We start from the raw sequence: 19,895 nt of genomic DNA, 5'->3' as shown, positions 1-19,895 counted from the left end.
GCTGAGCTCCGAGGAGATGTTGACGTATTCGCTGCTGCTGGACGGGACGGCGGTGACCGGAGTGCCTGGGGTGGCAACGACAGAGCTGACGACTACAATAGAGCTGGTGGGGTCGGGACCCGAGGGAGCCTTGCCGACAACGGTGACGGTCGAGGTGACGATAGTGACACCCGGCACGCTGACAGCCGAAGAGACCGCAGGCGGGGGCGCGTAGAAGGTGGAGGCCGTAGCGGTAGCCGCAAAGGCAAGAGTGAGGATCTTGAAGGCAACCATGTTGACAATTGACAGCTGATGGATGTGTCTCGTGCTGTGTGATGGGAAGCTTTGTAGCGGTTGAGCTGGTGCTTTGCCTGGGAACTTTGGGGAGCGTGAGACAAGCGAGTGTGGTTGAGGAGAGAGAAAACTTGTCAGCGCGTGAGATGTTTTATCTGGAAGGCGAGGCCGCGCGGGCTTTTGATAGCAGTGTGCGGGCTGCCAAGAGCGCTAGTGCGAGAGCAAACGGAGCAGATACTGGCCAGGCAGCTCAGACAGCTGTTTGAAATGACACGTTACGTCAGCGAGCTTTTGCGCAAAACAAACAGAAGCTCTGGTGATACACAACACGCGGGTCCATGTTGGCGTGACGGGAGCAACGTGACTTGTGGTTTCACCGACCCCGAGAGTGGGATGAATGGTTGCTCGACAGGACTACTGTGAGCTTACTCTGATGCTGGACAGGCGAAAAATGTAGGAGATGAAGAAGCTTAAGATTGACAACGAGTATGTTCAGACTTGAAGGTTCTATTACAACGGCACCGGGCAGCTTAGAATATAATGCAGGGAAAAAGGATATAGACTCCAACGTACCATGCGCATGCCAAACAAAGTACCTCGACTTGCCGACTCTCTGAGTCCGACCGTTCAACCGCTCCCATTTACTTGTGCGGCATTGCTACTACTATCGTCCAGGACCTTGGCAGGCTCCGCAGCCTCTTCTAGCCTGAAGTCCGCTGTATCGCCTTGTGCACGTTCGATCTCGTTCTGTATGGCGAGCACCCAGTGATCCCGCTCTGCCCTACTACGTGCTCGGAATACCACACTTCTGCCTTTGCTACCAAGCTTTGCCACCCTCTTGATCCGTGTCCTCTTCCCTTCCTTTCGCTCTTGTTCTCCGCCACCAGCACCTTCCTCGGCACGAAACCAGCTCTTTGCTTTGCCGTGCCAGATGACGAATGTCGTCATTACATCCTCGTCAGTCGATGTCCAACCATCTTCCAGATATATGCGGGGTAATGCGTGGTGGCCAGGCTTGTTGGCATCGAACGTTTGATTCTGGTACAACAAATCGCTTTCTGTAAGAAGACCAGAGTAAATGTAGCAGTCCTTCAAGTCCAGGTTGGCAATGCGCTCGTGGTGAATGTGTTTGAGCTGCTTGCCAACACGACTTCGAAGAACGTCTCGGAAGATGAGCAAGGTACCTGCAGTCAACATCACGCCGCATCGCGTGAATGGCGCGTGAATGCGGGGCTTACGGTAGAGCATGCCGCTCATATGGATACTGCGACAGCACGCAATGCCGCACATGTTGTAGAGCTCGGGTGACGCAAAGGATTGCGTCACTTCCCATTTGCGTGCAAACTGACCAATGTGGGCTTCGGCTTCTTCGTCAATATTGAGTGCACTAAGATTGCGACTGCGTGTCGCCTTGTAAAGAGCAATGTCAGATGCGGTGCGATGCTTCCAGTATTTTGCTAGGGCGCGAAGATGCTGGATCCAGTCCTTACGGCGAGCCTTATCCGCAGCCTGTTTTCAGTTAGTATATGCTGAAAGGATGCGCTGGAATTCCTTACCTGTAAACGTATGACGAGGCCGTTCTTCATCACTAACTCGAATGTGCGACCCAGATCAATATCATTTGTCGCACCGTCGTCTCTCGTCGTGTCATCAACTTCCTCATCGAAGTCGACATCAGAGCCTTCTTCAAGATCCTCGTCTGCAGGACTAGCACCAAGCTTGGCTTTGCGAACCTTTATCACGTCTGCCAAGTTGATGTAACCGTCACAATTGAGAAGATTTTGTCCTTTGCGCTGAGCCTCATCTGCCGCATCCTCGTCGTGCAAGCGTCTACTTTCTGGTGTTCCAGAATGGCCTGGCGACAGCCATTCGATCTGGGCGTCTTTGACTGGGAACGGGTTGACTGCCCAGCTCTCCGGTATTACGTCGCGAACTGCCTGAGCTGCGGGCACAGTAGCGTCCCTGGAAGCTGGAAGCTTAGGGGGAGGTGGCGGAGTGATCTTTGTGGGACGCGAGAAGACTAAGTACTGATCGTGGCTTGCGAAGTACAGCTGCTTGTGGTACATAAGGCCTAGTCTCTTTACCCGACCTCGTTGTCCGGTCAATCTTATCAGGAAACCCTCGACGGGGACCGGCTCAATGAGCGTCTTGTGCTTCTTGCGAGTGACAGCAGTTGTCGGATAGTGGGACTTGGGGCGCAGCTCGAGTTCGTGTGATTTGAGCATAGCGATAGTGCCGTACATCTTGCGTTCATTTGCTCCGTGGATCCATTCCAGCCGATCGTAGCGTTTCCAAGCAAGACCGACGCGTTGATCCCTGATCCATGAATCCAGAACATCCGCCCACTCAGGTGCCTGTTCAAGCTCGGCTAGGCATTTGCGAATCAGATCAGAGGCAACTGCTTGTTCTTCCCGCATGGTCTTCATCATGGCTTGTTCGGTGTCTTCTACTTGCTGCACTTGGTTTTGAGATGCCTCTAGCTTCTTGAAGGGATCTGCTATCCGCACATTGAGACTCATGTCTGGTATGTTGATCTGCAACTCAGAGGCACGACGCCACCCCATCACATTGCGGAGGAATGTGTACCATTCGACAGCATTTGAAGCAGTCCGTGCCTGCATAATGAAGATCAGGCTTCCGCGCTTGCCGGGAGTGGACACCACTATTGACTTGTCTAGCGAAGAGTAAAGATTGACTTTGCTCGTCTTCCTGCCTAGTGGGACTTCATAGGCGGCTTTCTTGCCTGCGCCTTGTCGCGCAATTTCGGGAATGACCTAGCGGGGCAGTTAGTACAAATCAGCATAGCATGGCTCTGTGGACAGTCACATACTCTTGTTTGATAGAGTTGTAAGACAAAGTCAGCATTGTCGGTATGGTTGTGACGACAAACGATCATGTACTCTCTCCATTTGTCCTTGACCCGGGAGTTCACTCTTTGATTGACGTTCTCATCGAAGTCGTCCGGCACCTCCCCTGCAGCGTCAACGCGAACAAGCATTCGCTCCATTTTGACGACAAGGCCATCTCTCAGGCGTTGCCGCCGTAGTTTAGTCGGGGCTCGTGAGATTGTCATCTGTGCCTGTTTTGCCGCGAGGTGCACCTTGGCGCGCTTCGAGTCTTCTGGTATGTCGAATTTGACCAAGTTCCTGAGGTTGGACTTCTTTTGCGTGAGAGCAGCATCGGCGCCTTCTGCGTCGTTGGGTGGGTCCGATTTCGACAAGGCATTCTCTGACCTCCTCTTGACTCTTGCGAGTATGCCTTTTGCGGGTGATTTCGAGTCGACATCAGCGGGTGCCGGTGCCTTATTCATGTCAGCCTTACGTATCAACGAAGATGTTGATCCCGCATCTACTGAAGTCTGTCCACCAGGGGATGCCGGGATATTGTGACTTTCTACACTCGAAACTGGGCGTTTTCCCAATGACTTTGGCCCCGTCTCTTGATGCTCCTGAGAAACTTGTAAGCCACTTGCCTGTGCTTGCCGCCGGTCTCCATGTAGCGGTGCATCTTCGCGAGCTTTATCCACGTCTGCCGTGAGTGGTGTTGAAGATGCAGTGACAAATGACTTGGTACTCGAACGACTGGGCTTTGTCGGGGCGTCCTGGCCACCGTCGTCCTCAGCATGTGTGTAGACGCGCAGGTCTCCCTCATCTTCGGGTTCCGAGGGTGCATCGACGAACTCGTCGCCCTCGTCTTCCACTAGGACATGGTCCTTCTGCTCTGACCCCCGGGGCACTTGTAGGGCGGGCGGGGTACTCGTGGTCGCAGCTGCCTTGCCATTGGGTGCGCTTGCTCCTGGGCCCTTTGCACCTTCCTGGTCCTCGTCTTCCAATTCCTCGGGCTGGGGAAAGCTGTGCTGGAACAGAGCAGATGTGCTGGGGCCTTCGAGGCCGCTCAATCGCCGGTGGCGTGCTTCGCGAGGGTCTGAGGAGAAGGTCGCGGTGCGCGTCGAGTAGTTGATTCGCAGGTGGTGTTTGTACCAGTCGCGGCGGTGTTTACTCAGCCATGCTGTCTAGAGGTGCACGTGAGCGTGAGCGTGAAGTCTGCATTCGAGCTGGACGGGCATACAGGTATGGGGCCGATGAAGAAGCGCCGCGACGTGAGGTAGAGATGCTCGGGCGTCGCATGTTGCTGCGACGGTTAGCACACGACAAGCGATTGGGGTGTATGCCATGTACCAGCTTCTGCGCCGTGAAAGAGTCCGGCGACAGATTCGCGATTTCGGGCTGGAGGTGCCATGAGTGTGGCCGCTGGTCGGTCATCGGACTGCCTGCTCCTCTCCTGTCTAGGGGAATCACCGCCGACGTTGCGCTCGCTCACTCAACCGCTACAGTGGGGTTATAACTTGAGACATGAGATTACTAGACAAGACACATTACGGGGCTAAGGATGCATGGCAAGTGCTACATGTACTTCGTAAAGGAGAGCAGTTACAACGGCTGTTAGCGCGTGCTACTTGCAAGCCAGGTTCCAAGCTTGAAGCGTCCAAGCACCCGTACATCATCATCACAGCCCCCGCTCGCACGCTCCGATGCGACCCCTGCGCCCATCATTGTCTGCGCATCAAGGCGCTGACCGACTGCTGTAAGGAATGCTTCACAGTGAACAAAGACGTATGTTCGCAGGTAAAGATTATGCTTTGCCCACGCGATGAAACCACGATCCTGGCAGTCGCATGCGTTCGCGACCGCAACCTACTCGATGCGGAAACTCTGCTCGGCAGGTGTTGATTCTAGGCTCGGGTGATCTTCCTCGTGGCGCATTCGAGCGTGGATATACCCGGCTTACTCTTCGCGCATGATAGCAGCACGCTGCTGGACACTCGCGTTGGGGGGTTCCAATACTGTACCAGTATTCTTCAGGTCTGTGAGCGGGTTACTTGGTGTTTGAACATGTCCAAGGTGTTCAGCAGAGAACGGCCTCATGAAATCACAATCGTCTGCGTTTACGTGATGATGTATACAACAGTGTCTTTGTGCGTAAGTATCCAGCGTGCCTAGTAGCACCAGTTACGACCCGAATTGCATCGATGCTACTGACGCAGTGCTTCTGGGTAGCTGACTACGAACTTTGCCCTTCACCTGCATGCCTTCCAGATCTTAGGGTGTTGCTATACCAGATTGACCCTAGCGCTGCTCGAATCTTGGCGTCGCGGGGCTCGCACTTGCGCTGTGGGCAAATCTTTGAGTCACGGCAATCGGATTATCACCAACCTCATATTCCGCGCGACACCGTCAGACGACTGCTTCCAAGGGACAGAACAGACCTTACCCTGACACTACTCCGGACGCGCAGAGAGACAGCCTAGCCCCGCGAAATTCCCCACATCGACGCAAGTCGCACAACCAAACGAAATCCTACCCAGGCGAAGAGAAGGAGCACATACACACCATGTCTCTCACAAATTGCCGGTTTTATGAGGAGAAGTACCCGGAGGTGGAGAGCTTTGTCATGGTGAATGTGAAGCAAATCGCAGAGATGGGCGCATACGTCAAGCTGCTAGAATATGGTAGGGCTGTCATCCCGGGTTGTGTGCGCGTGTGGTGCTAATAGCTCCAGACAACATTGACGGCATGATCTTGCTCTCCGAACTGTCCCGAAGACGTATTCGTTCCATCCAGAAGCTCATCCGTGTTGGCCGCAACGAAGTCGTCGTCGTGCTCCGTGTAGACAAGGACAAGGGTTACATTGATTTGTCAAAGCGTCGTGTTTCGCCCGAGGACATCGTCAAGTGCGAGGAGAGGTACAACAAGTCGAAGATGGTACACAGCATCATGCGCCACGTCGCCGAGAAGACGACAGTGCCCATCGAGGAGATCTACCAGAGCATCGGCTGGCCGCTGAACAAGAAGTACGGACACTCCATCGACGCTTTCAAGCTCAGCATCACCAACCCCGAGGTGTGGAACGACGTCACATTCCCCAACGACGTGGTCAAGGAGGAGCTTCAGAGCTATATTGGCAAGAGGTTGACGCCGCAGCCTACCAAGGTGCGGTCAGATATCGAGGGTATGCAGCACCTGTGTAGCGTGCCAGGGATGCTGGCTAACAAATACAGTCACTTGCTTTGGCTACGAGGGCATCGATGCCGTCAAGGAGGCTCTTCGCACCGCCGAGGCGAAGAACACCCCTGAAAACCAGGTCAAGGTGAAGCTTGTGTCGCCGCCGCTTTACGGTAGGTCTTGCAGTCCCAAGCCACACTGGAACACTCGCTAACATGTGCAGTCCTCACATCACAATGTCTCGACAAGACGGTCGGAATCGCTTGCTTAGAACAATCCATCAAAGACATCAAGGAGAGCATCACAAAGGCGGGCGGTGACTGCCAAGTCAAGATGGCGCCCAAGGCGGTTACCGAGAACGACGACGCCGAGCTGGCCGCGCTCATGGAGAAACGGGAGCGCGAGAACCAGGAAGTCAGCGGTGACGAGGACGAGAGCACAAGCGATGAGGGCGGTGTTGTCGAAGCCGACTCTTAGAGTGCCTTTTTGTATACGACTGGTCATGACGGGGCATTCAGCGATGTCAAAAGTTGATACTCGGCGTTTGGGTCTCGATGCGAGGCATGCGAGGCATGCGTGCCGCGTACATGGACATGTACAGCAGTTCTCGATATGAGCAGAGACTCTCATGCATGATTGTAGAATCCTACCAAGAAGTTCAAATGCAGTCAGCTGAGGAATACCAGAGTTTTGTGCTTCGTCGCGTGAAGTGTTGGATGTGGCTTGAGCTTGGGCCCGGATTGAGCTTGGGATGACGCTGTGCTGCGGGTCCTGCAGCCGCGGCTACTGGTGGCCCTGGGCGTTCAGTCCAACTTGTATGCGCGCCAGCCAACATCGCGAGCAGGCCCAGTCCTTTTTCTTTCCTGGTTCTTTTGCTCGACTTCCTCTCGCTACTACGCCGCGAGCATCTGGTACCTGTGCCTGCATTTGCCTGGATTCCCCCATTGCGACTCTCTGACGTCCTGGTGCGCTTCCGAGCTCTTCGCAACAATGGTGAAATGGAGCCAGCTCTTCAATTCGGATGGACACGACAGGAGGCACCAAGCACACGATGAACTGAGCGCCCGTGGGTAGCCTCTGCGATAGCACAGCAGTTGATGGCGCGTCGTACTGACACTCCCCAGTCTTGCCTACATCGCGCCGCAATGAACGCCTACCCGCATCGCCCATCGAACCGAAAGAAGTCACCAAGATTGCGCTCCGCCTCAAGCACCAGATCGAGCAAGTGATACCCTGCGAGCTGGAAGAAGACCAGATCACCAAGGCGCATAGTCCTATCCTGACAAAGGCCGTCTTGGACACGGCCACTGCGGCTGGCGGAGAGCAGCACCAGGCTTGCGTTGTGTTCTGCCTGCTGGTGGTGAAGAAGTGGTTCAAGAAGCAGTCGACAGCCGAGCTCTGGGATGCCGACTTGCACGATGTGCGCGCTGTTGCCGCGGAAATGATGGCAAAGCGCCTCATCGAAGCCGAGGAAGACATGGACTACCTCTTCGAAGAGGTGCTGCTTAAGCGGTACTCGACCCTCGTCGACGGCGAGCCCACACCTCCTGCAAACGCTATCGAGAAGGCAGTCGACCTCCACGCCGTGACCGTCATTGGCTCGTCTGGATACCAGAAGTGCATCAACTACCTCTGGCGCGGTTGGGTTGTGCAGGATGACGAAGACCCCAGTCGCTTCGTCCACTTCGAGAACAAGACCAACACAAGCTACTGGGCGCATTTGGACCCAGACCGTATGCGCGTCCCGCGATACCAGAATTGGGTGCAAATCGCCTTCTCCTTCATCTACCTCGGACTTTACACTGGCGCCATCAACACCATCAACCCTACAGGTGACCTTGATATCGTCGAGGGCCTGCTGTACATCTTCACTGTTGGCTTCGTGTGCGACGAAGCTAACAAGTTCTGGAAGGTCGGGCGTTTCTACATCTCCTTCTGGAACATGTTCAACAGCACCCTCTACGCCCTTCTTACTGTTTCCTTTGTGTTGCGCATGGTTGCCCTCGGACACCCAATTGGCGAACAGAAGCGCGGACGTTTCAATGAGCTGTCTTACGACTTCTTGGCATTTACCGCGCCCATGTTCTGGATGCGTCTCCTGCTGTATCTCGACACTTTCCGCTTCTTTGGCGCCATGTTGGTCGTCCTGAAGGTCATGATGCGCGAGTCCCTCATCTTCTTTGCACTGCTTATCGTCGTCATGATTGGTTTCTTCCAGGCTTTCCTTGGAATGGATCTCGCAGATGATTTCGCATCCGACTCGACCTTTGTCCTCCAGGCCATGTTGAACGCTGTCATGCAGTCACCTGAATTCTCGGGTTTTGACAACTTTTCCGTAAGCCTGACCTTCCTTCTCACATGACAAGTACTGACTCTACAGCCCCCATTTGGTATCATTCTCTACTACATCTTCACCTTCGTAGTCATGGTCATTCTGCTCAACATTCTCATCGCTCTCTACAACTCCGCGTATGAAGACATCACCGAGAATGCCATTGATGAGTACATGGCCCTCTTCTCTCAAAAGACTATGCAATTCGTTCGCGCCCCCGACGAGAATGTATTCATCGCGCCCTTCAATTTGATCGAGATGTTCTTCCTCATCCTGCCTTTCGAATGGTGGATGGCCGACAAAACCTACGAAAAGCTTAACGACTACGTCATGTCCTTTCTCTACTCCCCGCTTCTCGTCGTCACTGCCTTCATCGAGACAAAGGAGGCTGCGAAAGTCAATTACAACAGGAGGAGGGGCGAAGAAGACGAAGACACCACACATGAGTGGGAACAGGTACTTCACGAGTGTGACTTCGAGGCTGATGGCTGGGACAAGAAAGTGCAGGCGAGCAAGCCAAACGTCGAATATGATACTGCGGTCCTTGAAGTCAAGAAGCTGCAAGAACAGGTTCAGGAGATGAAAGACCTACTGTTGGCAATGTCTGAGAAGAAGGGCTGGGGTGGAGACACATTGGAGGGAAGCAAGTTTGAAAAGTTGGGCGACACAATCATGGAGGAGACAATGGGCGAGAGCAGTAGTGGACGAGATGAGTAAGTGGCTATGGATTTTGTGTTCGATGCGAAGCGATCTGGGATGTCAGTGTTTTGCTGACATCTGTGTTGTAGGCTGCGTGGTGCAAGACCTGAGATTAGCGAGTTCGGGGAGTCTAATGCAAGTGAATGGCACTCGGATTAGACTCTCTGGGCTATTGCAATTCTACGACATATAAGAAAGAAACTACACATGTCCAAGTACCCGTCGATTCTTGCCCGTGATTGCTCCCACTAACGTGCCTCAATTCCTCCTCGACGCGTTCTGAAATTGCTTCTTGTACTTGGTGGCAAGAAGCAAGTCAGAATGGCTCGAGTCTACTCTAGCTGAACTGCTTCACACAGCGAAGGATGACTTGGGCATCCAATCATCTAGACCATAATATTCCAGTCCATATCAAGTTCACTATCCATGCGAGCATTCTGCAACTTTAGGCAGCGCATACTAGCTAGTTGGAAAAGCCAAGAGGCCTGTTTGAGGTTGACACGTTCAACTCTGTTCAGATTACCGACAAAACTAGTCTTGCTGATAGCTACGTGTACATCTTGCTCAGAACATGATCCCTGGGGTATTGTGAAAATCGCATCAAGGAATCAAACATGAAATTCGGTGATTCTTCATGTTGTCGTCGTATTGAGAGGTACATGAAATGACCAGGCCTTGAGGATACAGTAGCGGTACGCAGTAAGGGGAGATTGCCGCCAAAAAATGCTGCGCCGAGACTTCGGGCTTGCTCAAGAGATGCTCTAGATGGATGTGCGGGTTTGCTTGACAGCAAGTGTGTGGGGGCTTGGATTGAAGGAAGTGGTATCGTAGAAAGATACTGAAAGGAAGCTCAAGGAGAATGGTCTTGGAGAATGCTTTGGAAAACCCAGGATCCTAGCCATGATTCTTCCTCCCATACTGCCTCTAGCCCTCGATGCGGTCTCCAACGAGTATGACCTTTAGTAGATGGGATGCGGTGAAATTTTCCTCGTCGTCCTTCACCAGTTGACCGGCATCACTGTTCATTGCTACAAGACACTGCTGCATGTGCAGCTCATCTCGAAAGATCATTTCCCTGGCCATGTCAGTGACAGTGAACAAGATCTTCACATGTACATCAATGCTTACCCCCACATATCGAAATTTATCTCCTCAGGCGTTCCTACCAGACAGACTGGTGCTGCTCCATCGCTGTGTCTCGGAAGCCCTAGACGATCGCCAGCTCCTGACTCGACACGTGCGAGGTATCGTCGAGGAAAAGATGCTGGAAAATGGATGCCCAATGCTTCCCTCATGAGCGGTATGTGGTTCTCCTCCATGTACCGCTTGAACTCCTCGGGAGAGGTCTCAGGGGCACGCGTGTACTGCACAATGACCGAAGTTGCCATGCTGTTGAAGTAAAACTAACGTGACGCGACGCGATGCGAATCTTGGGAGACGATGGAAAAAAGTGTCTTCTATGACATGGGTCTTCGATCCGTAAATCAGCGACTGGAGGGTTATTGTAGAGAACGTCAGGGCCGCATGAGTGGTTATTGTAGCGACGCTGTACTGATCATAAAGGAGTACTGAAGTAGTATCTTGGTCTCAATCCTGGTCCAAGTTTTGTTATAGGTGGGGGAGTGGGGTCACGCGCGGGATGACCGAGAAGCACCATCATGACTTGAGGCGGGTTTTGCCTGCCGCCTTCGCCATCGTTTCCCATTTGTTCCAGGTGCCTGACAATTCGAAAGCAGAAGACTTCGAATGCGATGTCGTGTGCGTTTGCTGCTGGCACGATGCGCGCATCCGGTCACATGTTGACGCGCGGCAGTGAAGTATCCTACCAATGCGGCGCCTCGGGACGAGCCTCTCACGTCTGACTGGCTCGAGTGGGCGATGTGACTAGCAACAGCGTATGTGCATCTTGTTCTGATGTCCAGTTTGGCAACTCTAGCGACGGCAGTGCATCTTTCGTGGCAAGACCTCCTGTCTTGTTGAACATTGTTCGCGTATTTGGGCATCCAAAGAAGAAGGACTCACCGTGATCGACACCAAACCCAGTCACGCCTGCATCTCAGCCAATTCGCATCGGGACAGGCGAGCAATTGCTAACCATAATTGCCTGCACGGCGAAACCACTTTAAATTTATAGCCGACGGTACCAGCAAGGTCCCCTGGGGCATTCGTGTCATGACATGTGCCACACGACTGCATCGAAGCGATGAGGGGAACTTTCGAATCGGACATTGTTGCACCGAAGATTCCGTCCACAGTTCGATGTCAACGCTAATAGCGATGGAACGGGCCGCGCATCCAGCGCCTTCAAGAAGGGCATGCGCGCTGCAATTCAGGCCAGGGTGCAGACACTTTGACAGCAGATCCATATCTCAACCAGAACCTTTCCAAGAACCTAAGAGTCAGCAGCTGCAGCGATAGCGTTTTCAAGATGAAGTTCCGTGATGGTTCAGTAAACACCGGCAGGCGTGTCTGGATCAGGGCTGACACCAACAGGCATGTGGCTTGTCAATCCTGGGTACACTGTTCAATACGCCGAAGAAGTATACACCGTAACGCCCAGCGATGACAACCAAGCGGTCAAGCTTCTATGTCCAACCAAGAAAATCTTCTCGAGAGGCGATACGCTGAACCTTGCAACACTCTCACTTGAGATAGAGGCACAGTTCGATGGTGTAATCTCATTGGAGGTGACGCATCACGCTGGAACTCGTCGGTTGGGACCAAACTTTGACCTATTCCCTGACGGCAAACCCGAGGCGACGGGTGAAGTGAAAAAGGGCGCGTACGGCGCAGATACTACAGTCGTGTCCGGCGCATTGAGTGCTACCGTTAGCGGCGACGAGCACGCGTTCAATATCAAATTTCATGCAACTGATGGATCAAAGACACTGACTTCACTGCTGAGCAGAAGTGTGGGTCTCGCATATTCGCCTGCGCTGAGCACGCCGAAACAGGTAGCAGACCTCGGTGGCCATAACCACTTTTTGTTCACTCAAACTGAACTTGGTGTTGGCGAAACAATTCACGGCCTGGGAGAGAGATTCGGTGCATGGAACAAAGTTGGTCAACATATTGAGGTCTGGAATGAAGATGGTGGAACTTCGAGCGAGCAAGCATACAAGAATGTTTCCTTCTGCTTAAGCTCAAAAGGTTATGGCCTTTTTATTGACACTCCTGATAAGATAGATCTGGAAATTGGAAGTGAGCGGTCCTCCCGGCTACAAACAACAGTGGAAGGACACCGCCTGAAATGGTATATCATATACGGGCCCACTCCCAAAGAAGTCTTGACAAAGTATTCTGTCCTGACGGGGAAGTCTAACCGCGTACCGGCATGGTCTTATGGTCTGTGGCTCAGCACTTCCTTCACGACGAACTACCAAGAGGACACCGTCCAGTCGTTTGTTTCGCATGATGTGCCGAAAGCCGCATCCCCGTCGAGGTGTTCCACTTCGACTGCTTCTGGCTCCGTGCGTTTCACTGGTGCGACTTTGTGTGGGATCCAGCGGCGTTCCCAGACCCCACTGGCCAAATCAGAGCGTCTCAAAATGGCAGGCCTTGTCAACAAAGTGAGTGTGTGGACAAATCCATACATCGGGCAGGCGAGCCCCGTCTTCCAGTTTGCAGCAGAAAGAGGCTATTTGCTAAAGAAAGCAAATGGCGACATATGGCAATGGGACCTTTGGCAGACAGGAATGGCTGTGGTAGACTTTACGAACCCAGATGCGCGTGACTGGTTCCGAGGGTGCCTGGAGAAGCTATTTGACATGGGCGTTGACTCGATCAAGACCGATTTCGGAGAGCGCATCCCAACGCAAAACGTGCAATGGCACGATAAGACTGTGGACCCGAACCGCATGCATAACTACTATGCATTTATCTACAACGAGCTGGTATACGAGGCCGTCCAGAAGAAGTTTGGCAAGAATGAAGCGATACTGTTTGCACGCACGGCATGCGCTGGCAGTCAGCGCTTCCCACTCCATTGGGGTACGATGTCCCGGCCATGAACCATGTGTCTTTTCCAGGCAATTTCTAATGACTTCACTTCTCTTTAAACAAGACGAGTGAACCCATACAAATGCCGATCTGTTCAAGAGAACTATGCTAACATTAGGCAGTAAATCACCGCTCTTCTCATTGTTTTGAACCATTATAACATACTTCTTTGAACAAATACTGACTTAATCATCGCTGTAGGGTGGCGATTGCGAATCTACTCCGGCTGCTCTAGCAGAATCAATCCGAGGGGGGTTGGGGATGGGACTGGCTTCCTTCGCTTTCTGGACTAGCGATATTGGCGGTTTCGAGGGTAGTCCTGAACCCTGGATCTACAAACGATGGGTCGCATTCGGATTGCTCAACTCGCACAGCAGACTTCACGGCTCCAGCTCGTACCGCGTGCCCTGGTTGATTGATGACTCGTCCATGGAGCCAGAGAACTGTACAGAGGTGCTACGACATTGGGTAGAACTCAAACGACGACTGATGCCCTACCTATATGCTCACTCGGTCGAGAGTGTTGCAAATGGATGGCCTACAAGTCTACGCGCACTTGCTCTCGAGTTTCCGGATGATCCTACATCGTGGTACGTGGATCGCCAATTCATGGTGGGGAGTAAGATCATGGTAGCACCAGTATTCGAAGAAAATGGAACGGTCGATTTTTATCTACCTCCAGGCCGCTGGTTTAGCTTCTGGGATGGCAAAGAGGTCCAGGGTGGTGGGTGGCGGAAGGAGATGCACGGCTTCCTTCAGCTGCCACTTTATATTTACGAAGGGACAGTGTTAATCCTTGGTCAAGCGCAGGGAGATGGCGGATTCGGGTACAACTGGCTGGGTTGTGGCGGCGAGGTGAGACTTTACGGCGTGAAGACAGGTGATAGAGCGGTTTTGGTTGATACAAACGGCGACGAGAAGGGTATACTTAAGGTTGACTCAGACGGTGAGCTGAAAGATTTCGACTTGCTTCAAGGAGATTGGAAAATCTCAAAACTAGGGTAGGCGGATGGAAAGGTGACACTGTGACAGTTAGCGATATGGCTTCGTGTCACTCCGTTCAACATTGCTATTATATCATACAATGTGGGTGGCTTCTTGTAAAGTTCTTTACAGTGCAGTCGTACATAAGGTGAGCCTATCAGAGCATGCGCTCAGTTTGGCAGCGTCCATTGGCGGATAAAAGGGTGTTGATCCATCATCAACCCCGCTTGTGCTAATGAACCATCCCCGGATTTCGCTATGGATGATCTACTAAACGCGGTTATTATCGTGGAGATGTTCTACATGAGCGTCTAGCTCAATGGTCCTGGAAAATAAGATCCGATGTGCTCAACTTTGGAAAGGTAGTAAGAGGCGTTCAAATGCCAAGCCGAATCCTAGCTGGGGTACAGCAAATCAGAGTGTAGTAACGTCTGGGCTTACTGTTGGTCGACGTGCTTCCGGTAGAATGCTCGTCTGCTAAGCCGCTCATGCATTACAACGGCACATTAGCTTTGAGCCCGGGGTTGCATTGCTCCTTGGCCCGTGGACATGAGACGATGGTTATAAGCTTCTTGTACCTGCCCAGCTGTCATCGTTTTTGAGTTTGGTGTTTTCCGCCGGAAACATGGGTCTCACATTCAATGTCTTTCTCGCTGTATTTGCTGCCACGGGTAGCTTCCTCTTCGGATATGACAGTGGAGTCATGACCATTGTGATTAAGTCACCCAACTTCCTCGACTACTTCAATACGACTACTACTTCGGCCACGATTGGGGCAATCAATGCAACATTTTCTGGTGGAGCATTCTTTGGCTCGCTCATGCAAGTCTATCTTATCACTCTCGCTAAATTTCCGATACTAATTTCAGCAGGGGAGGACTGACTATGGACTCCCTCGGTAAATCACCAATGTACCCCGGAACGTAGCCTTAGCAGCATTTTGACCCGTGGTAATAGGGCGTAGAAAGACCATTCTCGTGGGCGCGATAATCAATCTTGTGGGTGCTATTCTACAAGCTGGAGCACAAAATCTTGCCATGGTACTTGTTGGGCGCATACTGGCAGGGTGGGCTGTCGGCGTTCTTTCGATGTCTGTGCCAATCTATCAGTCAGAGTGTGCTCACCCAAAGACAAGAGGTATTTAGCTCCACTGGGCCATCTATGCCTCGCTCTAATTAGCAACAGGACTCATTGTCGGCATCGGTCAGCAAATGATTGGTGTCGGCTTTATTGTGTCAACATGGGTCGGTTTCGGATCATCCAAAGTACCCGATACAAGTCCATTTTCCTGGCGTTTTCCCCTCGCATTCCAGTGTCTGCCATGTCTGATACTCATTTGCGGCATGATGTTCTTTCCAGAGAGTCCTCGGTACCTAGTAAGGGCATTCTCTTCATGTTCTATATCTTCACTAATTACATGCACAGGTCGAAATTGATCGCGCGGATGAGGCATTGGTGGTGCTGAAGAAACTACACTTCGACGGGAGTAACTCTGACTGGATACAGTCGGAGTTCAATGAGATAAAACTGACTATAGATGCAGAGAGAGCGATAACTGCTCCGGGCTGGCGAGTCATGTTTACTGTGCCAGTTTGGAGAACCCGCCTCATGCATGCTACTTTAGTTCAATTTTTTGGTCAGATGACTGGGTCAGTAGCTTCCCAGCTGGTTTATTACTGTATAGAAACTGACAAGTGACAGAATCAACGTCATTGGTAAGCGCTAATATGTACGAAGGAGACACAGCACATACACTGACTTTACACCACTATTCGAATAGGCTACTATTCGACAATTCTATATGATAACCTTGGTATACAAGGAGATCGAAACTTGCTCGTCACCAGTATCTACAACGTTGTCGGACCTATCTTCAACCTCGTATTTATCGTCTTCTTCCTGGACAAAGTTGGACGCAAGAAACCCTTGATCTTCGGAACAATTGGCATCAGCCTCGCTCTCATCTGTGAGGCCGCACTCGGGTCACAAGTCGATAGTGCGACTGGATCGCGCAGGGCTGGCATCTCTGGTGCGGGCGTCTTCTTCTTATTCCTGGTGTCCTGCATATTCAGTGTTTCATTTGGGCCTATATCATGGGTATATGCCTCCGAGATCATGCCGCTGAGCATCCGTGGTCGTGGCTCAGCTTTTGCGACGGGTGTAGGAAATTGGTAAGTACCTCTTCCAACACGACCTATCCGAGATGTTGTTCACTGACTGCACGCACCCAGGTTAGTGGGAACTGTCTGGTCACAGGTATCCCCTATCGGTCTCGGCAAGATTACCTACAAGTTCTATTTCATTTTCGTAGCGTTCAATCTCTGCGTTACACTACCGACTATCTGGTTCATCTTCAAGGGAGGTCTTTTAGAAATCAGCTGCCCATCTGACGAATGCTAACTGACTCTTAGGAAACCAATCAGCTTACTCTCGAAGAGATAGATTTGCTGTTTGGCGATCAGGCAATTGCTACACATATGCTGTCTGATGATTTGGACGACAAGGAGAAGCAGATCGAAATGGAAAGAATCGAGGACGCAAAAAGGAAGCTCGCTGCTACTAATGTGACTGCTGTACACTAGAATCGCTATCATGCGCGCATGAGAGCGATCGGATGCTGGGATTCGGTTCGCCTTATAACCTCGCTACATGTCAACAAAACCCCACAACCCCAGGCCACCAAGGTCCCTTGATTATAGCTGAGTTCGAGCGGTGCACAGAGTGGCTACGAATGAAATATGGCCTTTGGCCTTAACCTGTTGATGTATCGAGCCAGGATGTGGGAATGTATCTGGCAATACTTTCGAGAATGACAATAAATTTGTGTCACCTTCTAGCAGATTAATTCCCATATACTATAGAACACTTCGCAACTCGTAACATGTCTTCTGCTTGTTTGACCTTCTGTTCGCACTCTTCCATCTTCTTCTTCGCCTCTTCAAAGTTCTCTTTCGCCTTTTCGTGCTCCTTTTGTGCCGTTACATGCACTCGTGTGGCAGCCTCGATAGCGTGCAAGGTTGGTTTGGATGTTGAGAATGCTTCGATTCCAAGTGGATTGTACGCGACGGGATAGTTGTAGCCGTAAGCTGCATGTTGCGACAAGCTGTCGTAACTTTGGGTAGTTATGGTAGGGGTCCAAGTTGTCGTAACTGGGATACAGTGGTGGACTGACGGCTCGACGGCGACGTGCGACAGGCCACATGTCGAAGTGAAAACTTATCAGCTGGAAAGTATATGTTTGAACTCTGCGTACTGGATGCGCTTGGTTTTGTGGCTATATCTGCAAAAGTTGGGAAAAGCAGGAAAGGAGGCCAGGACCAAGGTCTTATGAGGAAGATCCTGCCGTTGGTTGCATACGTAGTCTGTAACAGACATCACGCTCCATGGGAATTGCGTTGGCAGTGACGTACATCAATATATGGCGGCCCTTGTACGTCAACTAGTGTTAGAAGCCGGTTTACCAAGAGAGATGGTAAGGAATCAAGAAGGAACGCGGTTTTAGCATGGGCCTAATCAATATCAAGTCGAATCATAACTGTTGTATACTGGGTACCGTGCGCAATCTGAAAAGCTCCTCCGTCCAGACGGAGCATGTGGGCACGAAAGAAAGACGAACATCAGGTAAGCTAGCAAACAAATTCAACAGGTCGTGCGATGGTTCCACAGGTTACTCAGTAAAACCCCACCAAGACGGGCTTGAACGTCATCAAGGATCTGTCCAGGCACCTCACAACTGCAAATGAATCCCCCTTGTGCCGAGATGTATACGCAGCAACGCAGCTCGTGCATCATGCTCAGCTTTACAGCAGCTCTTTAGTTAATTTGTGAAAGACCCAATAAATCATATGAAGACCTCATTGTACGAACATGGGGAGCACCAGATGATGGCGTGTTGCATATCGGAATTACGTCTGATTTCGTCGAGCTGGTCATAATCCTAGAACCCCCACGTTGTATCACCAAACCCAGCTATTGTTGGTCAAACGAATATGTCTAGTTTATGATATGATCCAACTTGGTAACCAGGGAAATTCCGGCCGCCTGAAGTGGACAACAGTTCACGAGTTACCTCAGGTAATTTATTGTATCACGCTTTTGATTAAGTCGTGCTTCTTGCACCAGGAAGCTGACCATACAGCTGATAAATTCTGTGCACCTAAGTAAGGATGAGATGACAAAGACTGATCATCAAATTCTGTGCCAGATTCCGTTCTCACAGAATACTTGATAGTCCAAGGGATGATGCCCGCGCCGGCTGCTACGATACTTAAACGAACAACAGTTGAATGCACGATGGTTCACATCAATACCATATTACATACTTTCGTATTTGTTTTGCTATTCGATAGCGCAGGCGTTTTTCGTTGGCCAAACTTTTATTGGCTTTACATCATGTGCGGAACTTTTGAGTCGAGATCAGGATGGACGTTCTATCATATTTGATAAGTGAGACTTCATGTATTTCATGTATTGTAACCTCAAGGAGTCCTGAAGATGTGACAGGGATTTCAATAATGCGATACTGAGCTTGAACCTTCGATGCCTTGAAGGCAGTAACCGACCAGGAAGGGGACACCTTATTATCACTGCTGGTACGAACACCTGCTGGATTCTTATTGAATGAATACTCGTTTAGCTCGTCCCCAAGTTCCATTCCATTCTACCATGGCGCATGAGCAGTGCAATTGCTAAATCATCCTGCTCCAATAGATCACCTCTCGCATACACCATGGTCTATGTCTTCAGCTTCTCCCTGATCTCTTTCTGAACGCTCACCACAATATTTTTGACTTGTGTTGTCAGCGCGAAGAGCTTGACCTTTTCGCTCTGATGCATTGAGAGAGTCTTTATAGCGGCCCGCAACTCCTCGAGAGCATCGAGCTCAGATCTCCATCGCATCAACCTATCTGAAGATATGAGAACGGTCCGACTGGCTTGGGGAACTCGTGGTTGGTGTCTAGCGCCATGGCGGTGGTGGTTCGGTACGTGATGTCGATGTAGCTGCGGCATATGTGCCGGTCGGATGAACTGTGCAGGTCTACCGCGGAATGGATCGTATTCTTGTTGCATCTCGGGAGACCTCAAGACAGTTGGGGTGTAGCGGATGTGATACTGGCTGTGTGCTAATAGACACTGTGAGGTGAGAGCTCATAATGTAGGGCACCATCCTAACAGGTTTGCGATATCCAAACTATTGTTAGCAAGCCACAAGTAATTGCTAGAATAAGGGGACATGTTTTCACAAGGACTGTGAGGTATGAGAGATTATCAAAGGGGCCCTGACTAAGTGATACCACAAAGCATATAGATTGTCAAGTGAAAATGATGCCGCCATCAATAACGATAGTTTGACCAGTCATATAGTCGCTGTCCTTGCTTGACAAAAAGCTCACTGTCGAGGCCACGTCCTCAGGTACACTTGTCCTACCTAACGCGATCAGCTCATCCGTGTACTTCTTGATGGTGTCGCCCTTCTTCGCGCCAGTCTTTTCTCCGAGCTTCTCGTCGATGAGATCCCACATCGCTGTACCTACGATACCCGGTGCGTATGCGTTGACAGTAATCTTGTGCTCTGCCATTTCCATAGCAAAAGCTTGTGTCATACC

The 19,895-nt window shown here is 51.3% G+C and overlaps 12 protein-coding genes across 12 annotated transcripts in view; 6 read left to right on the top strand and 6 right to left on the bottom strand.

Moving 5' to 3' along the window:
• Positions 1 to 273, bottom strand: part of SNOG_13282 (hypothetical protein) — a gene marked incomplete at both ends in the record, with an annotated part of 486 nt that extends 213 nt beyond the window's left edge. Inside the window, one exon of the mRNA XM_001803439.1 lies at positions 25 to 273. Within this exon, the coding sequence (XP_001803491.1) occupies positions 25 to 273 (249 nt within the window). The remainder of the gene's footprint in view (positions 1 to 24) is intronic.
• A 627-nt stretch (positions 274 to 900) lies between these two features.
• On the bottom strand, positions 901 to 4,400 carry SNOG_13281 (hypothetical protein; the record flags this gene model as incomplete). The annotated part of the gene is made up of 4 exons (XM_001803438.1): positions 901 to 1,782; positions 1,830 to 3,047; positions 3,104 to 4,271; positions 4,342 to 4,400. The coding sequence occupies 4 exons, from the start codon at positions 4,398 to 4,400 to the stop codon at positions 901 to 903; spliced, it is 3,327 nt and encodes a 1,108-aa protein (XP_001803490.1).
• A 1,083-nt stretch (positions 4,401 to 5,483) lies between these two features.
• SNOG_13280 (hypothetical protein) lies at positions 5,484 to 6,947 on the top strand. The gene is made up of 4 exons (XM_001803437.1): positions 5,484 to 5,782; positions 5,833 to 6,282; positions 6,332 to 6,448; positions 6,499 to 6,947. The coding sequence occupies exons 1-4, from the start codon at positions 5,665 to 5,667 to the stop codon at positions 6,750 to 6,752; spliced, it is 939 nt and encodes a 312-aa protein (XP_001803489.1). The 5' UTR covers positions 5,484 to 5,664; the 3' UTR covers positions 6,753 to 6,947.
• A 318-nt stretch (positions 6,948 to 7,265) lies between these two features.
• Positions 7,266 to 9,324, top strand: SNOG_13279 (hypothetical protein; the record flags this gene model as incomplete). Its single annotated transcript, XM_001803436.1, has 3 exons — positions 7,266 to 7,341; positions 7,400 to 8,610; positions 8,656 to 9,324. The coding sequence occupies 3 exons, from the start codon at positions 7,266 to 7,268 to the stop codon at positions 9,322 to 9,324; spliced, it is 1,956 nt and encodes a 651-aa protein (XP_001803488.1).
• Positions 9,325 to 9,939: 615 nt separating this feature from the next.
• Positions 9,940 to 10,694, bottom strand: SNOG_13278 (hypothetical protein; the record flags this gene model as incomplete). The annotated part of the gene is made up of 2 exons (XM_001803435.1): positions 9,940 to 10,381; positions 10,435 to 10,694. The coding sequence occupies 2 exons, from the start codon at positions 10,692 to 10,694 to the stop codon at positions 10,231 to 10,233; spliced, it is 411 nt and encodes a 136-aa protein (XP_001803487.1). The 3' UTR covers positions 9,940 to 10,230.
• Positions 10,695 to 10,861: 167 nt separating this feature from the next.
• SNOG_13277 (hypothetical protein) lies at positions 10,862 to 11,290 on the bottom strand (the record flags this gene model as incomplete). The annotated part of the gene is made up of 2 exons (XM_001803434.1): positions 10,862 to 11,024; positions 11,163 to 11,290. 2 exons carry the CDS (start codon positions 11,288 to 11,290, stop codon positions 10,862 to 10,864), a joined length of 291 nt encoding a protein of 96 aa, XP_001803486.1.
• A 511-nt stretch (positions 11,291 to 11,801) lies between these two features.
• SNOG_13276 (hypothetical protein) lies at positions 11,802 to 14,405 on the top strand (the record flags this gene model as incomplete). Its single annotated transcript, XM_001803433.1, has 3 exons — positions 11,802 to 12,507; positions 12,538 to 13,296; positions 13,544 to 14,405. 3 exons carry the CDS (start codon positions 11,802 to 11,804, stop codon positions 14,308 to 14,310), a joined length of 2,232 nt encoding a protein of 743 aa, XP_001803485.1. The 3' UTR covers positions 14,311 to 14,405.
• Positions 14,406 to 14,914: 509 nt separating this feature from the next.
• On the top strand, positions 14,915 to 15,191 carry SNOG_13275 (hypothetical protein; the record flags this gene model as incomplete). The annotated part of the gene is made up of 2 exons (XM_001803432.1): positions 14,915 to 15,115; positions 15,162 to 15,191. 2 exons carry the CDS (start codon positions 14,915 to 14,917, stop codon positions 15,189 to 15,191), a joined length of 231 nt encoding a protein of 76 aa, XP_001803484.1.
• A 338-nt stretch (positions 15,192 to 15,529) lies between these two features.
• Positions 15,530 to 16,871, top strand: SNOG_13274 (hypothetical protein; the record flags this gene model as incomplete). Its single annotated transcript, XM_001803431.1, has 6 exons — positions 15,530 to 15,658; positions 15,715 to 15,938; positions 15,991 to 16,004; positions 16,112 to 16,460; positions 16,521 to 16,651; positions 16,732 to 16,871. 6 exons carry the CDS (start codon positions 15,530 to 15,532, stop codon positions 16,869 to 16,871), a joined length of 987 nt encoding a protein of 328 aa, XP_001803483.1.
• A 259-nt stretch (positions 16,872 to 17,130) lies between these two features.
• Positions 17,131 to 17,491, bottom strand: SNOG_13273 (hypothetical protein; the record flags this gene model as incomplete). Its single annotated transcript, XM_001803430.1, has 2 exons — positions 17,131 to 17,401; positions 17,448 to 17,491. The coding sequence occupies 2 exons, from the start codon at positions 17,489 to 17,491 to the stop codon at positions 17,131 to 17,133; spliced, it is 315 nt and encodes a 104-aa protein (XP_001803482.1).
• A 301-nt stretch (positions 17,492 to 17,792) lies between these two features.
• On the top strand, positions 17,793 to 18,032 carry SNOG_13272 (hypothetical protein; the record flags this gene model as incomplete). Its single annotated transcript, XM_001803429.1, has 2 exons — positions 17,793 to 17,910; positions 18,001 to 18,032. 2 exons carry the CDS (start codon positions 17,793 to 17,795, stop codon positions 18,030 to 18,032), a joined length of 150 nt encoding a protein of 49 aa, XP_001803481.1.
• Positions 18,033 to 19,023: 991 nt separating this feature from the next.
• On the bottom strand, positions 19,024 to 19,868 carry SNOG_13271 (hypothetical protein; the record flags this gene model as incomplete). The annotated part of the gene is made up of 2 exons (XM_001803428.1): positions 19,024 to 19,196; positions 19,718 to 19,868. 2 exons carry the CDS (start codon positions 19,866 to 19,868, stop codon positions 19,024 to 19,026), a joined length of 324 nt encoding a protein of 107 aa, XP_001803480.1.
• Between the last annotated feature and the right edge of the window lie 27 nt (positions 19,869 to 19,895).

This window comes from Parastagonospora nodorum (genome assembly GCF_000146915.1).
Source record: "Parastagonospora nodorum SN15 chromosome Unknown scaffold_26, whole genome shotgun sequence".
Classification (NCBI taxonomy): domain Eukaryota; kingdom Fungi; phylum Ascomycota; class Dothideomycetes; order Pleosporales; family Phaeosphaeriaceae; genus Parastagonospora; species Parastagonospora nodorum.
Note: the sequence above shows the minus strand (reverse complement) of the source record. Positions and strands in the feature narration are given on the sequence as shown.